The 19,872-nt window shown below is 47.6% G+C and overlaps 1 protein-coding gene and 1 long non-coding RNA gene across 2 annotated transcripts in view; one reads left to right on the forward strand and one right to left on the reverse strand.

Annotated features, from left to right (window-relative positions):
• Positions 1-19,872, reverse strand: part of LOC140218759 (uncharacterized) — a 145,384-nt gene that overhangs the window by 106,355 nt on the left and 19,157 nt on the right. The window lies entirely within an intron of this gene.
• On the forward strand, positions 13,079-17,957 carry LOC126522443 (innexin inx2-like). Its single transcript, XM_050171187.3, has one exon. It carries the CDS (start codon positions 13,131-13,133, stop codon positions 14,232-14,234), a length of 1,104 nt encoding a protein of 367 aa, XP_050027144.1. The 5' UTR covers positions 13,079-13,130; the 3' UTR covers positions 14,235-17,957.

The raw sequence follows: 19,872 nt of genomic DNA on the forward strand, positions 1-19,872 counted from the left end.
ACGGACGGACGGACGGACGGACGGACGGATGGATGGATGGATGGATGGACATTAAGTTGGCAGTCAGGACTTGCTCTGTGGTATTTGTTTCTCTGTGCGTTCCTCTTTTAGTCGCGCAGTTTGCAATTAGCTCTCATCAAGTTGTTACTAAAGTTTACTCTCCTCCCATAAACCTCCAGTAACATATGAACCACAAAGTGGGGGAAGAGCCAAACAAAGCTAGCGTTCTAAAATATCGCAATGTTCCAACTCAGTGTTCCAATCTAAACGACGCGAAGCTTGTTTGAGTTGGCGTGGTAGCAGTTGTAGCGGATAACACGAGCGCAGCCTCGTCACCAATAGCTGGTAGCTCTCTGCATGACGACGCAGGCAATGTATGATGCTTGACGAGGAAAGAATACTGATCAGAGGTTAACAGTAAAAATCAGCGCAAAAGGAACGGCAGCACAAGGCAGAGAAGTATACAGGACAGGTACCGATGACTTGCGTACTTCCTTGTCTTGCGTTGCCGTTCCTTTCGAGTTGCTTTTTACTATGAAGATCAATCAACCAGCCCAGCTTTACACTCTATTGCTGAACACAGTTGTGTTCACATAGAAGCACGATACACACATAAAAATACACTGGCGATTACGATACTCCCTAATGAGAAATTTGAGTGCAGATCTATACCCGTTTCCATCACGCGTTATACTGGCTGGCGCGGACAATCTGTCTCGTGCGGCACGTTCCAAACGGAGTGAAGTGTGGTGCGACTGTCTCGCTAATCGAGAGATCACGAGAGGCAGCGCGTGGGAGACGCGTTGCGCTATTCACAGCAGCCTCCGCAGAGAAACCTCCACTTATGCAGTCCTTTGGTGAGCAGACGACGCGGGCTACTCTGGCCATCTCTTAGCCACCGTAGCCTCAGAGTCCGTCTTGAGCCAACACTATATATGCTTTTCTACTCACGCTCTCGCCGTACCCTCCTCCTCGCGCCCTCTTCGCTATCGCCGTCTTTTATCTCCCAATGCGCTCTGCGTTCGCTCTCATCCTTCGCTGTGTTCGTTCGCTCAGTTACGAGGTACGACGCCGACGCTCGTCGCAGGAACGGGCGCCTAAGAACTGCCCTCTAAAACAGCTAAGGCTTCGTACACCTTGTGCCACCGCGGCAAATTCATTCTGGCGGATTGGTCAAGAACGAGCACCTACTCAGTTACACATATACGTAGTGCTGAAGTTGTCTGTTCGGGCACGTATACCTAGTGACTCAAGTTTTCTACTAGGCTAGACAGCAACCAGCAGTAAGTTTTCTGTGCGCGCACCTACCCAGTGACCCAAGTTGCCTACCAGGTCAGACAGAAGCCATCAGCGAGTTGTCGATACGAGCACAAAGCCAGGTGCTGACGCTGTCCACATATGTATATTTAAAAAATGCCCTCCCGCATTATACACACAGTCACAGGACACCAGCACGCAAGTAGTATCGCTATATAGCCGTTAGCAACGGCAACTATCTCTTAGGTGAAAGCTTTTAAACGAAGACACCAGTAAGAAGTGAAAGGCAGCATGGGAAAAAGGAGGAAGAAGAAGCCTTGTCTGGCAACATAACCTTCCACGTTTACAGGGAAACGAACCAACCAACACTGCCATTTCCATTGCCTGCATAGCATCATACTCGCCCCAGTCACCACGGTCACTTTGTTGGTCATAAATCATAAACAGCGATGAGCAGGACAGCACGTCATCGTGCAGTGAGGAAGCGGAGAGGACGATGGCGGGATTCAAGGTGATTGCACGGCCACGCGTTCGTCGGTAGTGGCGTGCCTGCGCGTCCGTTGCTGGGACGCGTGTAGACTTTGTCTTCGAAGCCAGTAATTTCGTTCTTGCGCAAACGCTAATGACGCGCGTAATTCCTCAAGTCACGCGAGGCGACGCTCCGGGCGGCGGATCACGCAACTCGCCGCTTGTGTAGCTCTAACGTGCCGCTAGCGCGGACCGCAATTCTCGGGGCGCGTTACACCAGATTTCAGCGGAGATTGGGCCTCGCACGCAGAACGATTATCGCGTGTGCCTATAGCGTACGCAGTGAGATGCAAGAGCCCTCGTAGAAAACTGTGACATCCGCAAAAAGCGTTAGACATGAGGAACGCGGAATTGCACTGCGACCATCAGCTCTGCAACTCTCGACCTTTTCCCGTCTGGGTCGGGAGCGGCTGACGAGAGAAGACGAGCTGTTTATGCATTTGGCTCTCATCCTGGGCAGTTCCGAAGGCTTCGCCTACGCCGTGCCTCTTGCAGCGTTCACTGCTTGCGGAAATTATGCGAACTAGGAAGCGTTGCCTGGACGCACTATCATTAGCAAGACCTTTCAGTGCTATATAATAGTCGCAGGGAGCACGTTTTCCCGCCCATAAAGTCCGCGGAATGAGACACTCGCGTGCGGATGACGTCCGCGCATTGAGCGTGTTTCTCATCTGCGTCTTGCGTCAGTTACCACAAAACAGCTGCGACGCAAAAAACAGGAAGGGCCCCGCTGCAAGTATGCAGAGATCTTCGGCTGTGTGACAATCAGAAACGAGAACAAGTGCGGCGACAAAGAAGGTCCCGTGAAAGGCGAACTTAATAGCACGAATAGTAAGAACGCACCAACACAATGTATTAAAACAAGCTACAGCAAGCCAAACAAGATCACGAAAAAAGAATGAGGAGAACAATTCACGGAAGTGGATGAGCAGCGGAGCTTCGGGTAAACAATGTAGCCGCTCCTCAGGAAACTAATTGCAGCCAGCCATCATGGTGCTCAAGATATGCATATATGACTCTGCCATGATTTCTCTGATGTCTTGTTCAGTAGGTTTTGCATGCCACAAAGCTGAATAGTCACGTGTGTTTGTTAATCGCATCGAAATATTAACAAATCGTTATTGCGGCGCTACGAAGCAACCTATATGCGAAGCCGAAACGCGGAAGGCGAATTCACCTTTTGATTACGTTAGTCGTATAATCACGGGCAGCTTTGTACATGAAGTGAACAAAATGGTAGGTTTCGCATTCGGGGACATTTGAAGTGATAAACTATGACACTTGTACACAATCCGCAAGGAAATCATGTCTGTCTTGTTATTTTCTGGACATCTATGACGTTTTCAATTTTTTAACGCTCAAGGCCATTTTCAAGACAATTCTACGCTATGCATTAAAATATTTTCGCCGACTTCGTGTTCTTGAAGGTTTCGAGAGGTGCACCAGCCACGGCGCATGCTTATATACACGCAGCCGCGAAAATACGAAAATAATCATTTTTAACTTTTCTATGCCAACCTCTCCCGATTTTCATAATCGTGGTTGCTGCGGCATGGCTGTTCTCTTGCCGAACAGGCCAACCTATCACAGAAGAGGATGCGAGCGACGTCACCGCCGCTGGATTCCTTGCACCGCCACCAGATTGCGCTCGTTTCCGCGCATCCGTGGCAGTGGGGCGGCGACCTTGCGGGGGAAAGAAAAAAAAAGAACTAGAAACGCCAGGGCGCCCTGCGATCTATATATTGAAAGTGTGTGTCTCGTTTACAAGACATTGCGTTAGCCCCGCTACAATGCTTGAATAAAGCCTTCAATCCGTGTCACTTTGTGCGGAAATTCAATGAACGCGAACTCGTGTTTCAACTCTTTATGCGCTCACACAAAACTTCGCTGTGCGTAGGTTCCAAATCGTTGAATCTGCTGCTTTTCATTTCCTTTTTCTTTCTTTCCTTTTTCTTCCTTTCCTTTCTTTTTTTTTACTGCGAGGAGTCTTTCCCTGAAAGTCACAACTTGCATTGTTGAACGGAGGATTATAAGTTTCACTTCTGGCTACATTTCGCGTTCCTCACGTGGAAACCTTGAACGATTTCAGTATTGCTGGACCCTTGCTTAGGGAGCGTGCAGGCATCAGAGAAAATAAAATCAGAGTAAAGGGAGGAAGGTTAATTAGATGCGAGCTTCTGATTAACAAAATTAACGATGCTGGAGGCAAAGGGGGCCACAAAACAGGAGGGATATATATATATATATATATATATATATATATATATATATATATATATATAGAGAGAGAGAGAGAGAGAGAGAGAGAGAGAGAGAGAGAGGAAGTGCAGGCTGAAGCATTCACGCATGACTAATGGATAGCAAGAAAGTAATCCTTTCATGGTCTGATGAAGGGCATCCTTGTTGCAGCATAATTATCTGTTTCAAAAGCCGCCAGTCAGCTGGTCGAGCACAGTGTAGAACGAGCCTCTCCGGACACAGTACCCTACTTCTCTGCACACAGGCTAGAGGCAGTTGCATGAATTATTTATGAGCGACGGCTTCCTCATTACCGCCTCTACGAAGTATTAAAGGAGGAAACTGTTAGCGCTGGAGTGCCTCGGATGTCAGAGCATTTAACACGAACTGATGCAGACAAACGGCTCGGAAGAAGACTTCATTATTACGATTTACTATAACAGCTGTTATCTTAATTGGGAGAAATTGTATCGACGTATTCATTTGTAGGATATCTATGCCAATGCACGACATAGCTTTGTAACCGTGCTCGCATGTTCATTGTAGTGCGCCAATCATCATACGTCCGTCTTTCCCTATATATAAAATTTTTAAAATATAGGGGATGGTTTAATGGTCCGTGAGGCATCACGAACCATCATAGTGAATGCGATAATGCGATTATGATAGGACTCGCACATTTCGACGAACCTTCTGATGAAGCTGGTGACCTTCGTCCACATAAAACTGTGAGGTGTTAATTAGAAATTAAATGCTGGCGTTTCTTACGTGCCAAAGCCACGACTGAGGCCCGCCGTAGTGAAGCGCTCCGGAATAATTTTGACCACCTGGCATTCCTTAAGGTGCATCCAAATCATGGTACACGGGCATTTTTGCACTACGACTCCATGAGTATACAGCTGCCACGGGCATGTATGGAACCTTCGACCTCATGCTCAGCAGCAAGGCGCCACAGCCGCGCCGCTTCTGCCTTTTCCCATTTAATTTTTTTTTTTTTTTTTTTTTTGTCGGCAGAAGTTTGTGCAAGAAGCGTCAACTCCTAAGAGTTATCGCTGCAGAAGACTCCGGGTGCGTAGCACTTCCCGACTATCACCTCCGGTTCCGCACCCGGTCGGCAGCCATCGAGTAGTCTTGGCAAGGGGGTTGGGGTGTTGCTTTTCGAACGAGGTCAGTGGGACGGCCGACGCCTAACACCCGTCTCGTGCGCGGGCTGCAGGAAGGAAGCCGGGCCGCACACGATGCCGCAGAAGCACACGTGCGCGTGCGGTGCACGGCGCATTACCGACACTCGAGCAGCGGCGGCGGGCGATTGCCGGGACCGTTTTGTTGCGTCTGTCGCAGCCGCACCCACCCAGCCCAGTTTACAGTACGAGGGGGGCGCGCGGCAAACAACAGCCGTCGCGTGCGTACTGTGCTGGACGGCCGCTGCCGTTAGGAGGAATGAGTCCAGCATCGTGGACAGCGGGACTACGCGAGCGATCCGCCGCTGCCGCCGCTGTGTCAGGGTTGCGGCCCTACCGGCGGTTGTACTGGTCGGGAGAGGTGTTCAACTTGTCATAGAGCCTTTAAATCATTAGGCAACACAGGGTAACAGAAACGGCAAGGACAAGAAGCAAAACCGTGGCTGCAGGATGGATTCTGTGTAGCACATGAAACCTAAGTATAAAGCGCGCGTGCCGCGTGTTGGGCGAGGCACTCGGCGTACACTGTCGTTTAGATAAGGCACAAACGCTGGTACCTCATAACGCACCCGTGAGCGCACGCATGCACGCACGCACACAAAGAAGCTGTCGTTTTCGTCCGGACTGTGCAGATCGACTCACTCTTAACGACTCGAGGTGCGCCTTTCGTATACATGCGCTGTGCGAAATGGCGCGCACATCAGGGCTTTTCGATACCACGTGACAACCGTTTGCGATTTCCGTAATGTAACCTGCCGTCTGCTTCGCGCCCGAAGCCACGTACTGCATTTGGCGCAGGTATTGGACTAAATGCAACAAAGCGCGATGCAATCAATGGATCGTCGCGCGCTCGAGCAATCGAGTTTTCATGCCGTAATGTCGGATTGGAGAGCTACGCATAACAATGCGCAAATGACAAGGCGCAGTATTTTTGTGTTGGTTCTGTTTCATTAACAACTTAATACTTAGAGAAATATCTGGTATCTTTATGCATGTATACTAGTAAATTAAGTCAATTTATATGATGGGCACGCCGCGGTAGAATACTTCGTCTTAGCTTTGATCACCTAGGCTTCCCAACGTGAACCTAAATCTGAGAACACGAGTGTATGTTCATTTCAATCCACCGAGATGCTTCTGCCGCTGTCGGAAACCGAACGCATCGCTCCTTTGCAGAAGCAGAACGCTGTAGACGCAGTGCGGCGGTGCGTCTATATCGTTGATGTGTAACCTTCTTTCTCGCTTTTATTGCTACACCGCATTCTTGTTTTCGGTGCAAATGTTTGTCGAAGCGTGTTCTTAAAGCATGACGAAACAAATACGTGCGGTTCCGCTAATTGGTTGATCCTCTAAAGGTTAATAGCACACAACGACATGTGCGAGAACGACAGGATATGCTCGTCCATGTTTTTCTTAATGCGAAGACATTATATGCCCCACTGAGCGAAAATCCGTCGTAGTCGCTGTGACCGAAAGATGGCACCAAAAATGGCGGACGGCGCAAAGCATAAGAACGCGTCGGAAAAGAACTGCTCGAATCAACGTCAAATCTCACGGGGAGGTTCCTGCAAACCAAGTAAATTAATGGCTTTGAAAATAATATTTGGTAAATTTCGCTCTGGGCGGGAATCGAAGCTGAGCCACCGGGGTGCGAGACATGCACGCTTCCCCCACGCCACGGCTGCTCCACGGCTCTGGCTGACTAGAGGTCATTAGACGCTGCTCCGTCATTGGCCACGTGACGGCGCAGCCAATGGTGAGGAGGAGGTGGCGCCACGTCACGAGCGTATAACGTGAGCGCGTTCATGGCGTCCCGAGGTCTACAAACGACATAATGCTTTCCCATTATCGCACGTAAAAAGCCTTGCCTGTCTCTGCAAAACTTTCTTTGTATTTTTTATTCGTTAGAATCAGGAGTGTCAAAGTGGAAAAGTGTATGCATGTGAAGCTTGCGCGTATATATATATATATATATATATATATATATATATATATATATATATATATATATATATATATATATATATATATATATATATATATATATATATATATATATATATATATATAGTTCGACTGATAGGTCTACTCCGGACCACCGTCAGTTGCACTTCGCTCGACAAAGAGGCAGGTCGACGTGTGTCGAGCTAGTTCTTGAACACTTTGCAATATGGTGAACATGGTTTAAATCATGGATCTGTAGATTGCTGACTTTGAATCTTATCCGCCTTTTTTTTTGCCCGATTCTTAAGCTTAAATGACGATACATACATACATACATACGCCTACGATTCCGAAAATACTCCGACGCGTTGTTTCGTTTACAGGTTCACCTGCATTTGTAAATGCGGCTTAATTCGGACTACACTCCAAAAGAAGGACTAAAAGAGGTAGGGAGGTTAGTCCTTTTGGGGACTAACTGATGTGCCACAACCATTAGTCCTTTTGAGGACCAACTGACATGGGATGAACTGTTACACCCCATGCGCTTACTCCTTCGAGGACTAACAGTTGCCCTTTTCCGATGTTCCTCAAGGGAGTAACAGTAATTCTTTCCGATGCTCCGCAATGATGGAATTAATGAAATTAGGCATTTATACCCTAAAAAATTACTGAGTTGAAAAAAAAAGCGTGCCCAAAAGTCGGATTCGAATTCAAGTCATCTGGCTCACAAGTCAGGTACTCTAACCACTTCACCACAGGGGTGTTTTTTTTTTTCTTTCATGGTATTTATTACAGTAGCATTCAACCCCACATTCAACAGTTCTGCATAGTTATAGAACGGGGGGCACAATGAAAGTCCCACACAGAAAAGGCAGCGTTCATACTGTGAGTACAAACATTGGTTTCATTTTAGAAGGGTGGTAAGGATAAGCACGTCACCAAAATAGGGTACCAGCCAGGTTGTATATCGAGTCCATCACAAACATGTTTTAGGTGCAGTGTCATATCGATAAAATGTACCCTTGTACGCACCACCGTTTCGGCCTTTCGGTCCATCCTTCGCGTTTTCCATAAACTGTGCATTCCCATGAGGAAAAACATATCCAAAGGTCCACTATTATCAGAGGTCGGCAGCAGATATCGCACAGTACGAGCGTTAATCTCAAAGTCCTTTCTTAAAGTGCGTTGGAGCACATCCCAAAATAGGATGGCGTCGGCCATCAATGTTCAATTGTTAAAACAATGTTCAATTGTCTCTGGCACATCACAAAGGCGACAGTTAACAGAAGAGACAAAGATACTCTTTTTCTGTAGCCATGTTTTTACCGGATTGGTTTCACTATGAAGTTTATAAAACAATGTTTTGCAGCAAGGGGAGAAATACGTTTTGCGAACTCGCTTTAGTACATCGTGGCCTGGTCATTTAATGTATAGTGATCGGTAAAATGGAGACAGAAATTGCATGGATAGTAAATCTTTGCATAACGTTTTACGCGACACAGAGCACAACTATTCAGCGGTCGGTTGACAGGACTAGATAATGAGACAAGGTTAAGCATCGCAACGCAAGCGCGGCAATATGAAAGCGACTCGGCATTTTGTGCATGCTGTGCAGTGAGTGTCTAACGTTGAGTGTTCTTGCAACCATAAGCGACTGCGAAAGGAAATCAGCCCGAATACTCTCAGGATGACTTAAACTGAGGCACTACGCGATGTATACGTGTAGCGAGCTCAAACGGGGCACCCAAGACGACAGAGAAGGCCAATTTCTCTGTCGCAAAGCGTGCCCCGTTTGAGCTACACATCGCTTCAGTTAAGTTCGTAACCTCCTTGGAATGGAAGGAACTTAGGTGCTATTGACCAAGAAAATCTAGCCGTCTATCAATTACTTGCGCGTTTAATGTGTATCGCTCACTTATGGTGTGCGCCCGAAGGGCATGGCTCTTCACATTCCAGCTTTTAAGTTTCACGCAATAGTCTCACGAAGAGGCAAGGTGCTGCTTTGCATGTAGTTCAATAGGCAGTGCACGAACTTCGAACTATGCACGATTTATAGACAATACCGTTTTCGCCGCATCGCTCCATGACACGGACGAAAACAGCGAAGTGCATGAGGAGTAAGTGTTGTCGTTCGTCCTCCCGTTGCTCTCTTTCCGGCCAGGGACTAAACACTTACTCTCCGAAATTTGCACACGGCACTCACATTCATGCAGTTAGGCCTTTGAGAGACGAAAACGCCCTTTTTAGGACTAACGGCCCAGTTACTCCCGTTTTTCCCGGGATTTTTCTTAGAGTGTAATGCTTACGCTTAGAGCTGCGCCATATAAGCCAGAAACACAGCGATCACAGGCCGCACTGCCACGTAATGACGTGCAACAAGCTTTGGTTCCTGTTCCCGTTTCAATTTATGCTGATGGTACTTTCAACTTTACTCCACGGTGTATCGTTCTAATACTTCTCTCCGCCCCCACTCATTGTGGGGGACAAATAGAACCAGCCGGAACAACCACTCCATATCAACAAACAGCAGATCTGATAAGCGTAACGCACATTTCCTTCGGCACGTTAGCAGGATTTTCTGAGGGGGGAACCACTCATACCAATGTTGAATCGCACCTCTCGTTGCACCACCTTCTCAGCCTCCCTCAAGACGGCGTGCCGGCCCTATACACAGGGCCTCCGAAGAAGAAACCACCCAGGAAGCGTCGACGCCGCTTCGCAAAATTGGCTGCGGTCGCCGCCCCCTGTCCTTCTCGTCTCTTCTTTTCCTCCAAGCATCACGGAGGCCATCGATACAGGTGCGCCGACAGAGACATGACCCTCACGCGATGCGGCCCCCAAAGCAACTTGTTGCGTGTTCGATTACACCGCAAGCAAACAAACAAGCAACAGCGCGAGCACCGTAGCGTCTTCACGATGAACGACGAGAGAGGTGCACGAAGACGAGGCGAAGAAGCACCGTGAAACTTGTCGGCGTGAAGATTGCCCGCAAAGGCGTAGAAGGCTGGGCTGCATGTTTGTTTGTCTTGCTATTCGGGAAGGCAAAACAAACGTGTACATCGCGCGAAGCATTCCTTCTGCTACGAGGAGAGACGAAAACATCGACCACCAGTGGAGTCGAAGTTTCCGTGGCGGAAACGGCCCGCGCCACAGGGCGAACGCCTTCTCGCTGTGTTGCGTGACGGTGCCATTCGAGCTCTGCAGAGGGAAATAAAGTGGCGTGCGGCAGATGCAAGACAGAACGCGCACCGCTGACCTTGTGGCGCCGGCCGGCGAGGACCCACGCTGCATTAGATGCATTAGGGCCTCAGCGACATATCGAAGTAACGTCTGTAGATGCAACAGCTTCCATAGCGGTTAAAAGGAAAATGGCGCAGAAAATGTTAAGTAGCGCGCATTGGCAGGACGGAATCATGTAACCACCTATTAAGCCGCACGCGCTGACCATAAGTAAGGGCCCTCTGCAGCGGTGCAGGAAAAGTCATCGCTGAAGCTGTGCCTGGACGTCTGCTGGAAGACGACGGAGAGAAAACAAGAAAGTGAGAAGGCACAACAGAACTTTTAGAGAGCGGCTCTTAGGCGCCCGTTCCTGCGTTGAGCGTCCCTCGGCGTTGTCCCTCGGCGTCGTACCTCGACGTAAGCCAGCGAACAAGCACAGCGAAGTATGAAAGAGTGAACACGGAGCGCAGCGGCGGATTAAAGACAGCGAGAGCGAAGAGAGCGCGAGGAGGAACGCCGAGGAGGAGGGTGCATGCAGCGGTAGCTTGAGGAGAAAAGCAGAGGAAGCCGCCTTTAAGCACCACCAGATGGCACTCACGTCCGCGTATCCGCGGCAGCGGTGGCACCGGCCCTGAGGGGAAAGAAAAAAAAAGAACCAGAAAGCTCGCCTTCGCGCACAGCGTTTCCCGGTAAAGATTACGGTGACATAAGCTGCAGCTGCCGGGAAGCGGCCACTGTGTGGCCGGTCTATATGTAGTGCCGTGCTTCGCGGCTCTGCCAGCCATTGCGGTCATCGGTGCGATGCCTCAATATATCGCAAAATGAAATCCCGTATACATCTGCGCTCAAATTTCGCATTAGAGAGTGTCGTAATTGTCGGTGAATTTTTTTTACATGCCTCAATTTGTATCAGATTACATGATTTGTGCAGTAACTAAAATAGTAATGACCTCGATATTGCACTATTATATTACGAAATATCGGTTGGGACTCGATAAATATAAAATTTGGTGGGGACATGGCCTACTTCATTGTTTGCTTTACTGCTACAGCGCAGCCAAACATTGAGTGCCTGCAATTTATCGGTTACAGCGAGCACTTACTTGCTTTCTACGGAGCTAAAGTTACGTATGCTAACAGTGAAAAGCCGAAGGAAAGGCAAAAGTAATGCTTAAATGACTTTCTCCTCATAGTTTAGTCGTCGAATGCACAGCAATACGTCTTTTCAGTGCTTGCTTCATTTATGAAGAGCGAAAGGCATGCAAACTCGCTCACAATAATACATAAATTTTCAGAATACAACATCGATAAATCCACGTTCATTGTGCCTGATTTCCAAAAGTGATATGTGGCAGCCTAGTCATCTTTTGCAGCCGCTACTCATAACCCTATGCTTCCGCTTACGGAATTCTTAGAGACATTATATGTTTGTCGCATATATATTTAGCGAATAAGTCATCTCTAAATGTCATACCCAATTGCAGCAATGTCACGCGCGATACGGCGAACGACAGCTCGGCCCTAGTGCGACCCGGTCACTCGCTGTAGACCGTTCAAGTTCAGTGGTTCAACCATTCGCTTTGTTCTGGATACTTAAAAAGCATAGCTGATCGTTTAAAGGTGCTTCGAGCGGCTACAGCAAATCAACTCACGGAGAGCTGAAGGCCCTTTTACTCTGCGTAACCGCTGCTTCTTCGTGCAGATATCGCGATACACACAACGCCTCAATACTGCCTCAACTGCAGCTCGTAGTTTGTGTGGGTTAATCACAGCGGCTGCTCGTAAAACAACTAACTGCTATGCCAAGAATTGAAAACCTAAGAAGTGTTTCTGTTAAGTTGAGGTATTTTATAAGTGCCCTTTACTCAGTGTCTTGGGAAGAGCTATAGTAATTATGGCTAAACTCGGTATGCACTCGTGCAAATGTTTTGACTGTCATGGTCGAGGTAATTCAGTATTTCGAACAACGCCTGTGGTATACGTGAGTCCCACCATCCGGCTTTTGTGGGTTGTATGTGAGCTGTACAAATACGCACATATTTAAGAGTGCCTAATTTCGTTCCTAAGGTACAACCTGGTAGCAAATTACATGGCTTGCAGTCCCCAAATACTGACTATATAGCGGCAATTCGCCGCACGTTGCATTCTCTTGTAGATTGATCGCATGCATGCAAGCTCTACTACGCCTCCAAGGCATGGCCATGGCACATGCAAGTACAACTCCTCATAGCATTTTGCTGTGCTGGCAAAATAGTATTCGCCAAGTGACTATATTAGTAATGCTATTTGCTTCCTTGTGTGCTCAAGGATTTATTATATGCAATGTAATTCATTATGTTGCCAGCGACACATTCAGTATCTTATTCTTCAAATGTTGTCTTCTTCAAAAGCCTTCAAAGGTCTTCTCCTGTTCTCCTGCTGGAAAAAGACCGCATGCCTGTCGCCGATTCTTTGCATCCATTGCTTGGGCGTTGTCCTTACGGCCGCTGCAAGGTTTCAGCCAACATTGCCGCTGCCCCGGTTGATATCGCAGGTTCCTCGAAGTTCCTGGCAACGCCTCACGGCACTCCAGTGCTCAACGCAAAGATTAGAAACTCGAAGTTGTCGCGCTCGTCGCGCTATCTGTCGTACAACAGCTCAATAGCAGCCTGCCTGTTCCGGCGATAAGGATTATGTCGTCGACTCGGTGTGAGATAGCGTTAACAACGTGGCTGGTCACCTGGGCCGCAGTGCCTTTGCCAGCGGGGCTCGGAGGCGGACGCCATGGATCTGCTCGGCTCGCTCAAGTCCTACTTCACCACCAAGTATGTCATCACCGACAACCTCATGTGTCGGATGCACCACAAGGCGTCCGTGGGGGTTCTGCTGGCCTTCAGCATACTCGTAACTGGCAAGCAGTACGTGGGCGACCCGATCGACTGCATCAGCAAGGACTCGGTGCCTGGGAACTTGCTAGACACCTATTGCTGGATACACAAAACCTTCAGTGTGGCCACAGCGTGGCACGGAAAACTGGGCGACGATGTGGCCTACCCGGGAGTGGCTCCTCACACCGAAGGCGATCCCAAGGTGTACCATGGCTACTACCAGTGGGTGTGCTTCGTGCTGATGCTGCAGGCGCTCTTCTTCTACGTTCCCCGCTACCTCTGGAAGACCATCGAGGGTCGTCGCATTCAGAGCCTCACGGAACAGCTATCGTCTCCCATGCAAGACAGAGCGACCCTTGAGAAAGCCCGAGGCATGGTCGTCGACTACCTTGTCGCCAACAGGGGTTATCACGGAGGCTACTTCTCTGGGTTCGTGTTCACCGAAATGCTCTACTTCGTCAACGTAGTGGCACAGATATTCATCATGGACAAGTTTCTGGGAGGAGAGTTTTCAACCTACGGAGCGCGCGTCATCGAGTTCACCGAATGGCACTGGGAGGCCCGCTATGACCCGATGATCAAGGTGTTCCCGCGAATGACCAAGTGTACCTTCCACATGTTCGGTACCTCCGGAGACTTGCAGAAGCATGACGCCGTCTGCGTGCTCCCCATCAACATCATCAACGAGAAAATCTACGTCTTCCTCTGGTTCTGGTTCGTCATACTGACCATCATCACGGGCCTCTTTCTCATCTACAGGGTGGTCATCATCGTGTCCAGCTCCGTCCGCTTCCACATCATGTACAGCCGAAACCGCAACGTCGACTCGGAGAACCTTCGAGAAATCGTGCAGACCGTCAGCACCGCTGACTGGTTCATCCTCTACCAGATCAGCAAGAACGTCGAACCGGGCCACATGAAAGAATTCGTGAATGATTATGCTCAGGAACTGGACGTCGGCTCCAAGGCGAGCAGACAGAAGCTTAGGGACAGCAAGTGAAAATTTGACCGTTGTGACGTCGCTCAATACTGCCCAAAAACGATACAGCCGGGAGTGTTCCATCTTCATTTTTTTCTTCAGCGTGGTGTCGATGAGAGATCAATCGTTAAGTGAATGAGTGTGTCGCCACAGGAAGGCGTGATATGCGATGTTGCGGACAGTGTATCTGAATTTGGTCGTCCCCACCGATTCAAGTCACCAGGCCACGCTTACAAACGCGCATGCAGTCGACGGTAAAGGCTGTTTCCAACGCTGTTCCCATGTTGTACCCAACGGACACTTCTGATAGCGTTCTTTTGGGTATTGTAAGATTGGTTTGTAGAGCGTGGTGGCTGCGCATGTTTTACATTTGTTGGTGGTACCGGATAGAGTAATAACAGTTACTGGTACTAAGAAGAACGTTAGTATATTTTAAACGATTTTAAACTGGTGTGTCTGAATGAAAGACAAACGTTTCAATGGAGTAGGGTGTGACAATATCAAGGGTCAGAGTGAACAGCTAGAGAGGCGAGGACTAGAGCAGCGTATCCCCGAACGGAGCTTCTGCATACTACAGTATTATTTTGCATTTCCTGTAAGGCAACGAATCTTAGTTATCTGCGTTAGTATAGTAAGAAACAATCATGCTAAAATTGCCAAGAAGAATAACGGAAAAGTTTCGCCTTGCAGTTCACCAGCAAGGGTAGTCCGAGAAGTTAGTGTCATGACAAGCTGGTTTTGTCTAGTAATCCGTGAGGTTGTTCGACGTGCTTTCTGCGTAGGCGAGGTCCAGTGAAGCTATCGTAGCCGCCGACATGCCGAGCGTTATCGACGAGCGTTTGTCATCGAAGAGCTCTATCTTTCGTCCCTGAGTGACCGCAATCACTGAAGGGCTTTTGAAGGACGCACGTTGCTGCCACTAGGATCTGCTTCCACCACGAGATGGCACCACCAAACACAGATAGCGCTGCAGTGAAACGCAGCGCGCAAACCACGTACGTATTTACATATGTTTAACTGTGGCTGCGCTATTGCGCAAGTGTTGGTTGTCCTGATCGCAAGCACTTCGCTGCGTATTATTATAATTCGCGACATGTTTCTGCTCTGAACGACCAGAGTCTTTTTTTTTTTTTTTTTTGGGGTTATGTAGAAATGCTACACCGCAGCACGAGCTTCGTAAGAAACAAAGCGGCGAGTCAAAGTTACTTTAACGGAACGAAAGCATGCCATATACTAACAATACATTGCGTAGTAATTGTTTAAAACTTTAATTACCCTGTGTGATTTCAAAAATGAGCTTCTGAGGCATAAACAGAGATTGCCGGTAGATATTTTCGGTAATTCATTCTTTTTTTGAGGGCGCGAAGGGGGGTAGTGGGTAAAGGAAAGAGGGAGGAAAAAGGGTATAAAGGTGATGATGCACATACTTATAACACTGGCTTCAGATGCTACATCAAAAATATAAGAATGAACAAATATGACAAGGAGCACATTTATGTATGCACGCATTGCCCATGTGAATTACAAGCGTGTGAACAACAGCCGTTTGACAGTGGCAAAGAGTACGTGGTGCCATGCTTTACAGCCCCAAAATATAATTGCAAACAGAAAGTGATGGCATTTGGCTGCGTTTTAAATTAAGCTGCTCCTAGGCAAAATGGAAGTTTACGTTCAATGTTCTCAATCACTCTGCCACTTTCACTTTTCTTTAGATAACCAACGTGCCAGAGCACTTCTAACTCGCCGTCTATAAGTAAGTGAAGATAGAACTAAGTCAAGCTCATGAGATTAACGGACATGATTGAGACAGTTCAGCACAATAATTGGGCCAGCATCAATTGGCTCGTGGTAAAAACACGAATTTTCAACCAAGTATACTTTTCTGTGTCTGTCATTCTCACACTCTCAACGAGAGCTGAAGGGCAAACGCTTACACAAAGAAAAGCAAGAAATTACTTAAGTATCACCCGCCTTATGTGCATAAAGAGTCTACATGCTTTTATGTATTTCGCTCGTTAAACATGCGGTGAGAAAAGGGACAAAACATACGATGGAAGCAAAAAGTCGAACGTAAGAAAAGAATGTCACCGTCTTGCTATGGGCTTAATTGAGCCTCTGTGCTTTTGATGAAACTAGATAATAGTCCTGTGAGTGAACAGGCAGTACTATAGAGCATCGTCTCCGCCAGAAGAATGGTGATCAGCGGGTCAGAAGGCAGTGAATGCACTTTTGTGCTTTCTGAGAACGTCTGGTTTGCACGAGCGGCTTTGACTCAATGACTGTCTGTGCACGTCTCTATACCCTCTCTCTCTCTCCATCCTCTCTCTTTCCCCAGTGTAGGGTAGCCAACCAGTCTTGACTGGTTAACATCCCCGCCTATCTTCTCTCTCTCTCTCTCTCTTTCTCTCTGTGATTTTGTTGTTGTTAGCATTCGCCCCGTATGCGCAAACTTTCCTCAACTCGAATGACTTCCTCGAGGCCATAGAGTAGGTACCTTTCTACAGACACGCTCAAGCGCTATGCGTAGAAGTGGGTGTGAAAGCTTCCTGTTATCGAGTGCACCACAGCGCCGCTCCTAGTCTGAAGAAGCAACGCTGTTTCATTCTGCTTCCTTCAACACTGCTTCAACGCTTCATTAAATCTCCTCGGTGATACTTTCGGCGCGGTTACTTCAAAAAAAAAAAAAACACACCTTCACTTCAGTGTATCGAGTAGACGCCGGAAAAAGACAGAGAATCCTACAGGAATTACTTGATCCAACTCTAACGCCGCCTCCGCTACAGCTACCGCGGGTACCGTGGATTTGTCTAAGTGTGTGGCCTTCAGACGCTCTTGTGGTGTCACTTTTTACGCATAATCTTTGTAAATTTCTGAGAAATCATAGTTTTCTAAACCCAGCGATGTAACTAGTCTCTGCACGCGCGCGTAATCCTTGCGCATGTGTGTTAACTAGAGCATGGCGACGATGACGTGTTGCCGCCTCCTTCAGCTAGCATCCGGCGCTTCAGCGTCCTTTACTCCATAGAGTTTCTTGCAAGACTTACTAGAAGGGACTCTGGCGCTACGACCGTTCAGCCCGCATCAGAATGGTGGTCAGTAAATGGATTTGTAAGATTTTCGAGCTTGTGGCTTCAGACGTTCTTGTTGGTTGAGCTCACTGCGCTTTCTCTGCCTTTATTGGCCTAAATTGCAAAGTAATACATAGTTACCTAAATTCAGAAGGCCAAGAGACTCTGCGAACACGCATAATCGCTACTAACTGCAGCAGTTCCGCCTATCGACGTGACCTAATCGAAAGGCGCCAAGCGTCTCAACGCGTTGGCTGGCCCGCGAGGAAAGTCTTAAGTTGTTCCGTGCCGGTTGACGACGCATGCGTCCGTAACAAGTTCAGTGCTTGACGGCGAAGATGAGTTTAGCAAGAGATGGCAGGAGTGCCAGAAGCGCCTGCAGCAGAGAAGGGTCTTTATGTAGATGTGTGATTCTCCTTCTCTCTCTCTCTCTCTGTCTCTCTCTCTCTGCGTTAGGAAGCCTGTGAAAAGCGCTTCGATGTATGGTATTTAGTAAAGCAATGAAGGGGGCTAGTTTGTGAACGTTCATGATTATATTGCACTTATAATCATGTATGGTATTTGATATGCCAAATAAAAAAAAAGAATTTGGAAGAAACCGTGTGTTCTCGCGTGAGGCACTGTCATGTACAAGACAGCCACTCAAATCTGTGATATATATGTCACTCCTGATCATCATCATCATCATCATCATCAGCCTGATTACGCCCACTGCAGGGTAAAGGCCTCTCCCATACTTCTCCAACTACCCCGGTCATGTACTAATTGTGGCCATGTTGACCCTCCAAACTTCCTAATCTCATCTGCCCACCTAACTTTCTGTCGCCCCCTGCTACGCTTCCCTTCTCTCGGAATCCAGTCCGTAACCCTTAATGACCATCGGTTATCTTCCCTCCTCATTACATGTCCTGCCCATGCCCATTTCTTTTTCTTGATTTCAACTAAGATGTCATTAACGCGCGTTTGTTCCCTCACCCAATCTGCTCTTTTCTTATCCCTTAACGTTACACCTATCATTTTTCTTTCCATAGCTCGTTGCGTCGTCCTCAATTTAAGTAGAACCCTTTTCGTAAGCCTCCAGGTTTCTGCCCCGTACGTGAGTACTGGTAAGACACAGCTGTTATACACTTTTCTCTTGAGGGATAATGGCAACCTGCTGTTCATGATCTGCGAATGCCTGCCAAACGCACCCCAGCCCATTCTTATTCTTCTGATTATTTCACTCTCATGATCTGGATCAGCAGTCACTACCTGTCCTAAGTAGATGTATTCTCTTACCACTTCCAGTGCCTCGCTACCTATCGTAAACTGCTGTTCCCTTCCGAGACTGTTAAACATTACTTTAGTTTTCTGCAGATTCATTTTTAGTCCCACCCTTCTGCTCTGCCTCTCCAGATCAGTGAGCATGCATTGCAGTTGGTCCCCTGAGTTACTAAGCAAGGCAATATCATCAGCGAAGCGCAAGTTACTAAGGTATTCTCCATTTACTCTTATCCCCAATTCTTCCCAATCCAGGTCTCTGAATACCTCCTGTAAACACGCTGTGAATAGCATTGGAGAGATCGTATCTCCCTGCCTGACGCCTGATCATAAAATCATAAAAATAAAAAGAGTCCCCTTGTTCGAATCCTGAAGTTGGAATAATTTGTTTATGTTTACTTAAATATTTATAACGCAGTGGTTTGTCGAAAATGATCAGTTTCCAAACTTACGAAGCCGTTTGAAGACAGAAAACACAACCTGTAAATAATGTCTAAGACATTACGCCTACAACAAGTTTCCGGCTCCCAAATTACTTCCGGCGCGTGCAGTCAGCAAAAACATAGTTTTCGAGATCGGTTTCTGTTAGCCAGAGAGAGCGGTCACTGGGACGTGATTTCGGACACCACGTATTGCTGCATTCATAACGCAATATGTTCATGTAAATTATCAGCAATTATTAAGTAGCAAAGCTGTGTGAAGCCAAAAGCATAAAGTTTAGGCTCTTCTATCTACCGCCCATCATTCCCACGCTTTCGGAACCGCCACGATCCCAGCACCCGTAGACACTAGCACCTGAGTTCCGCCTAGAAGTTTTTACAGCAAACTGTATGTCCAGAGGCACTACGTTACAAAAATTTAATAATGAAATAAAGTTGATGATCACACTAGCATACGCTAAAGAAGATGAAGGCGAAAACCTGCGTGCTCACGCGACATTCATGAAATTACTTGACATTCTCATTCGAATGCGTTGTTACTTCCTATTGCTTGCTTTGTCCCGCCAAAGTTCGTTGGTGGGAGTGTAACGAGTGCTTCAATTAACTATATCCTAATTAGCTGTGCCCGAATTAGCTTTGCGTTAATTAATACCAAAGGTGGTGGGTTCGACTCCAGCAGAGGTTGTGAGTTCGATTGCCTAAATTAACCCTATCTTAATTAACTTCGCCTTTACACCAAAGGTTGGGGGTACGACTCCCACCAATGGTTGTGGGTTCGAGTTCCTTAATTAATTATAGCGTAATTAACTGTGTCTTAATTAACTTCGCCTTAATTAACACCAATGGTTGTGGGTTATACTCCCGCCAATGGTCCTGGGTTGGACCATCAAT

The sequence above is a fragment of the Dermacentor andersoni genome, chromosome 6, assembly GCF_023375885.2.
Source record: "Dermacentor andersoni chromosome 6, qqDerAnde1_hic_scaffold, whole genome shotgun sequence".
Lineage (NCBI taxonomy): Eukaryota > Metazoa > Arthropoda > Arachnida > Ixodida > Ixodidae > Dermacentor > Dermacentor andersoni.

Excerpts from the sequence above, each read along its gene's own strand:
- LOC126522443 (XM_050171187.3), top strand. The coding sequence starts at position 13,131 with ATGGATCTGCTCGGCTCGCTCAAGTCCTACTTCACCACCAAGTATGTC.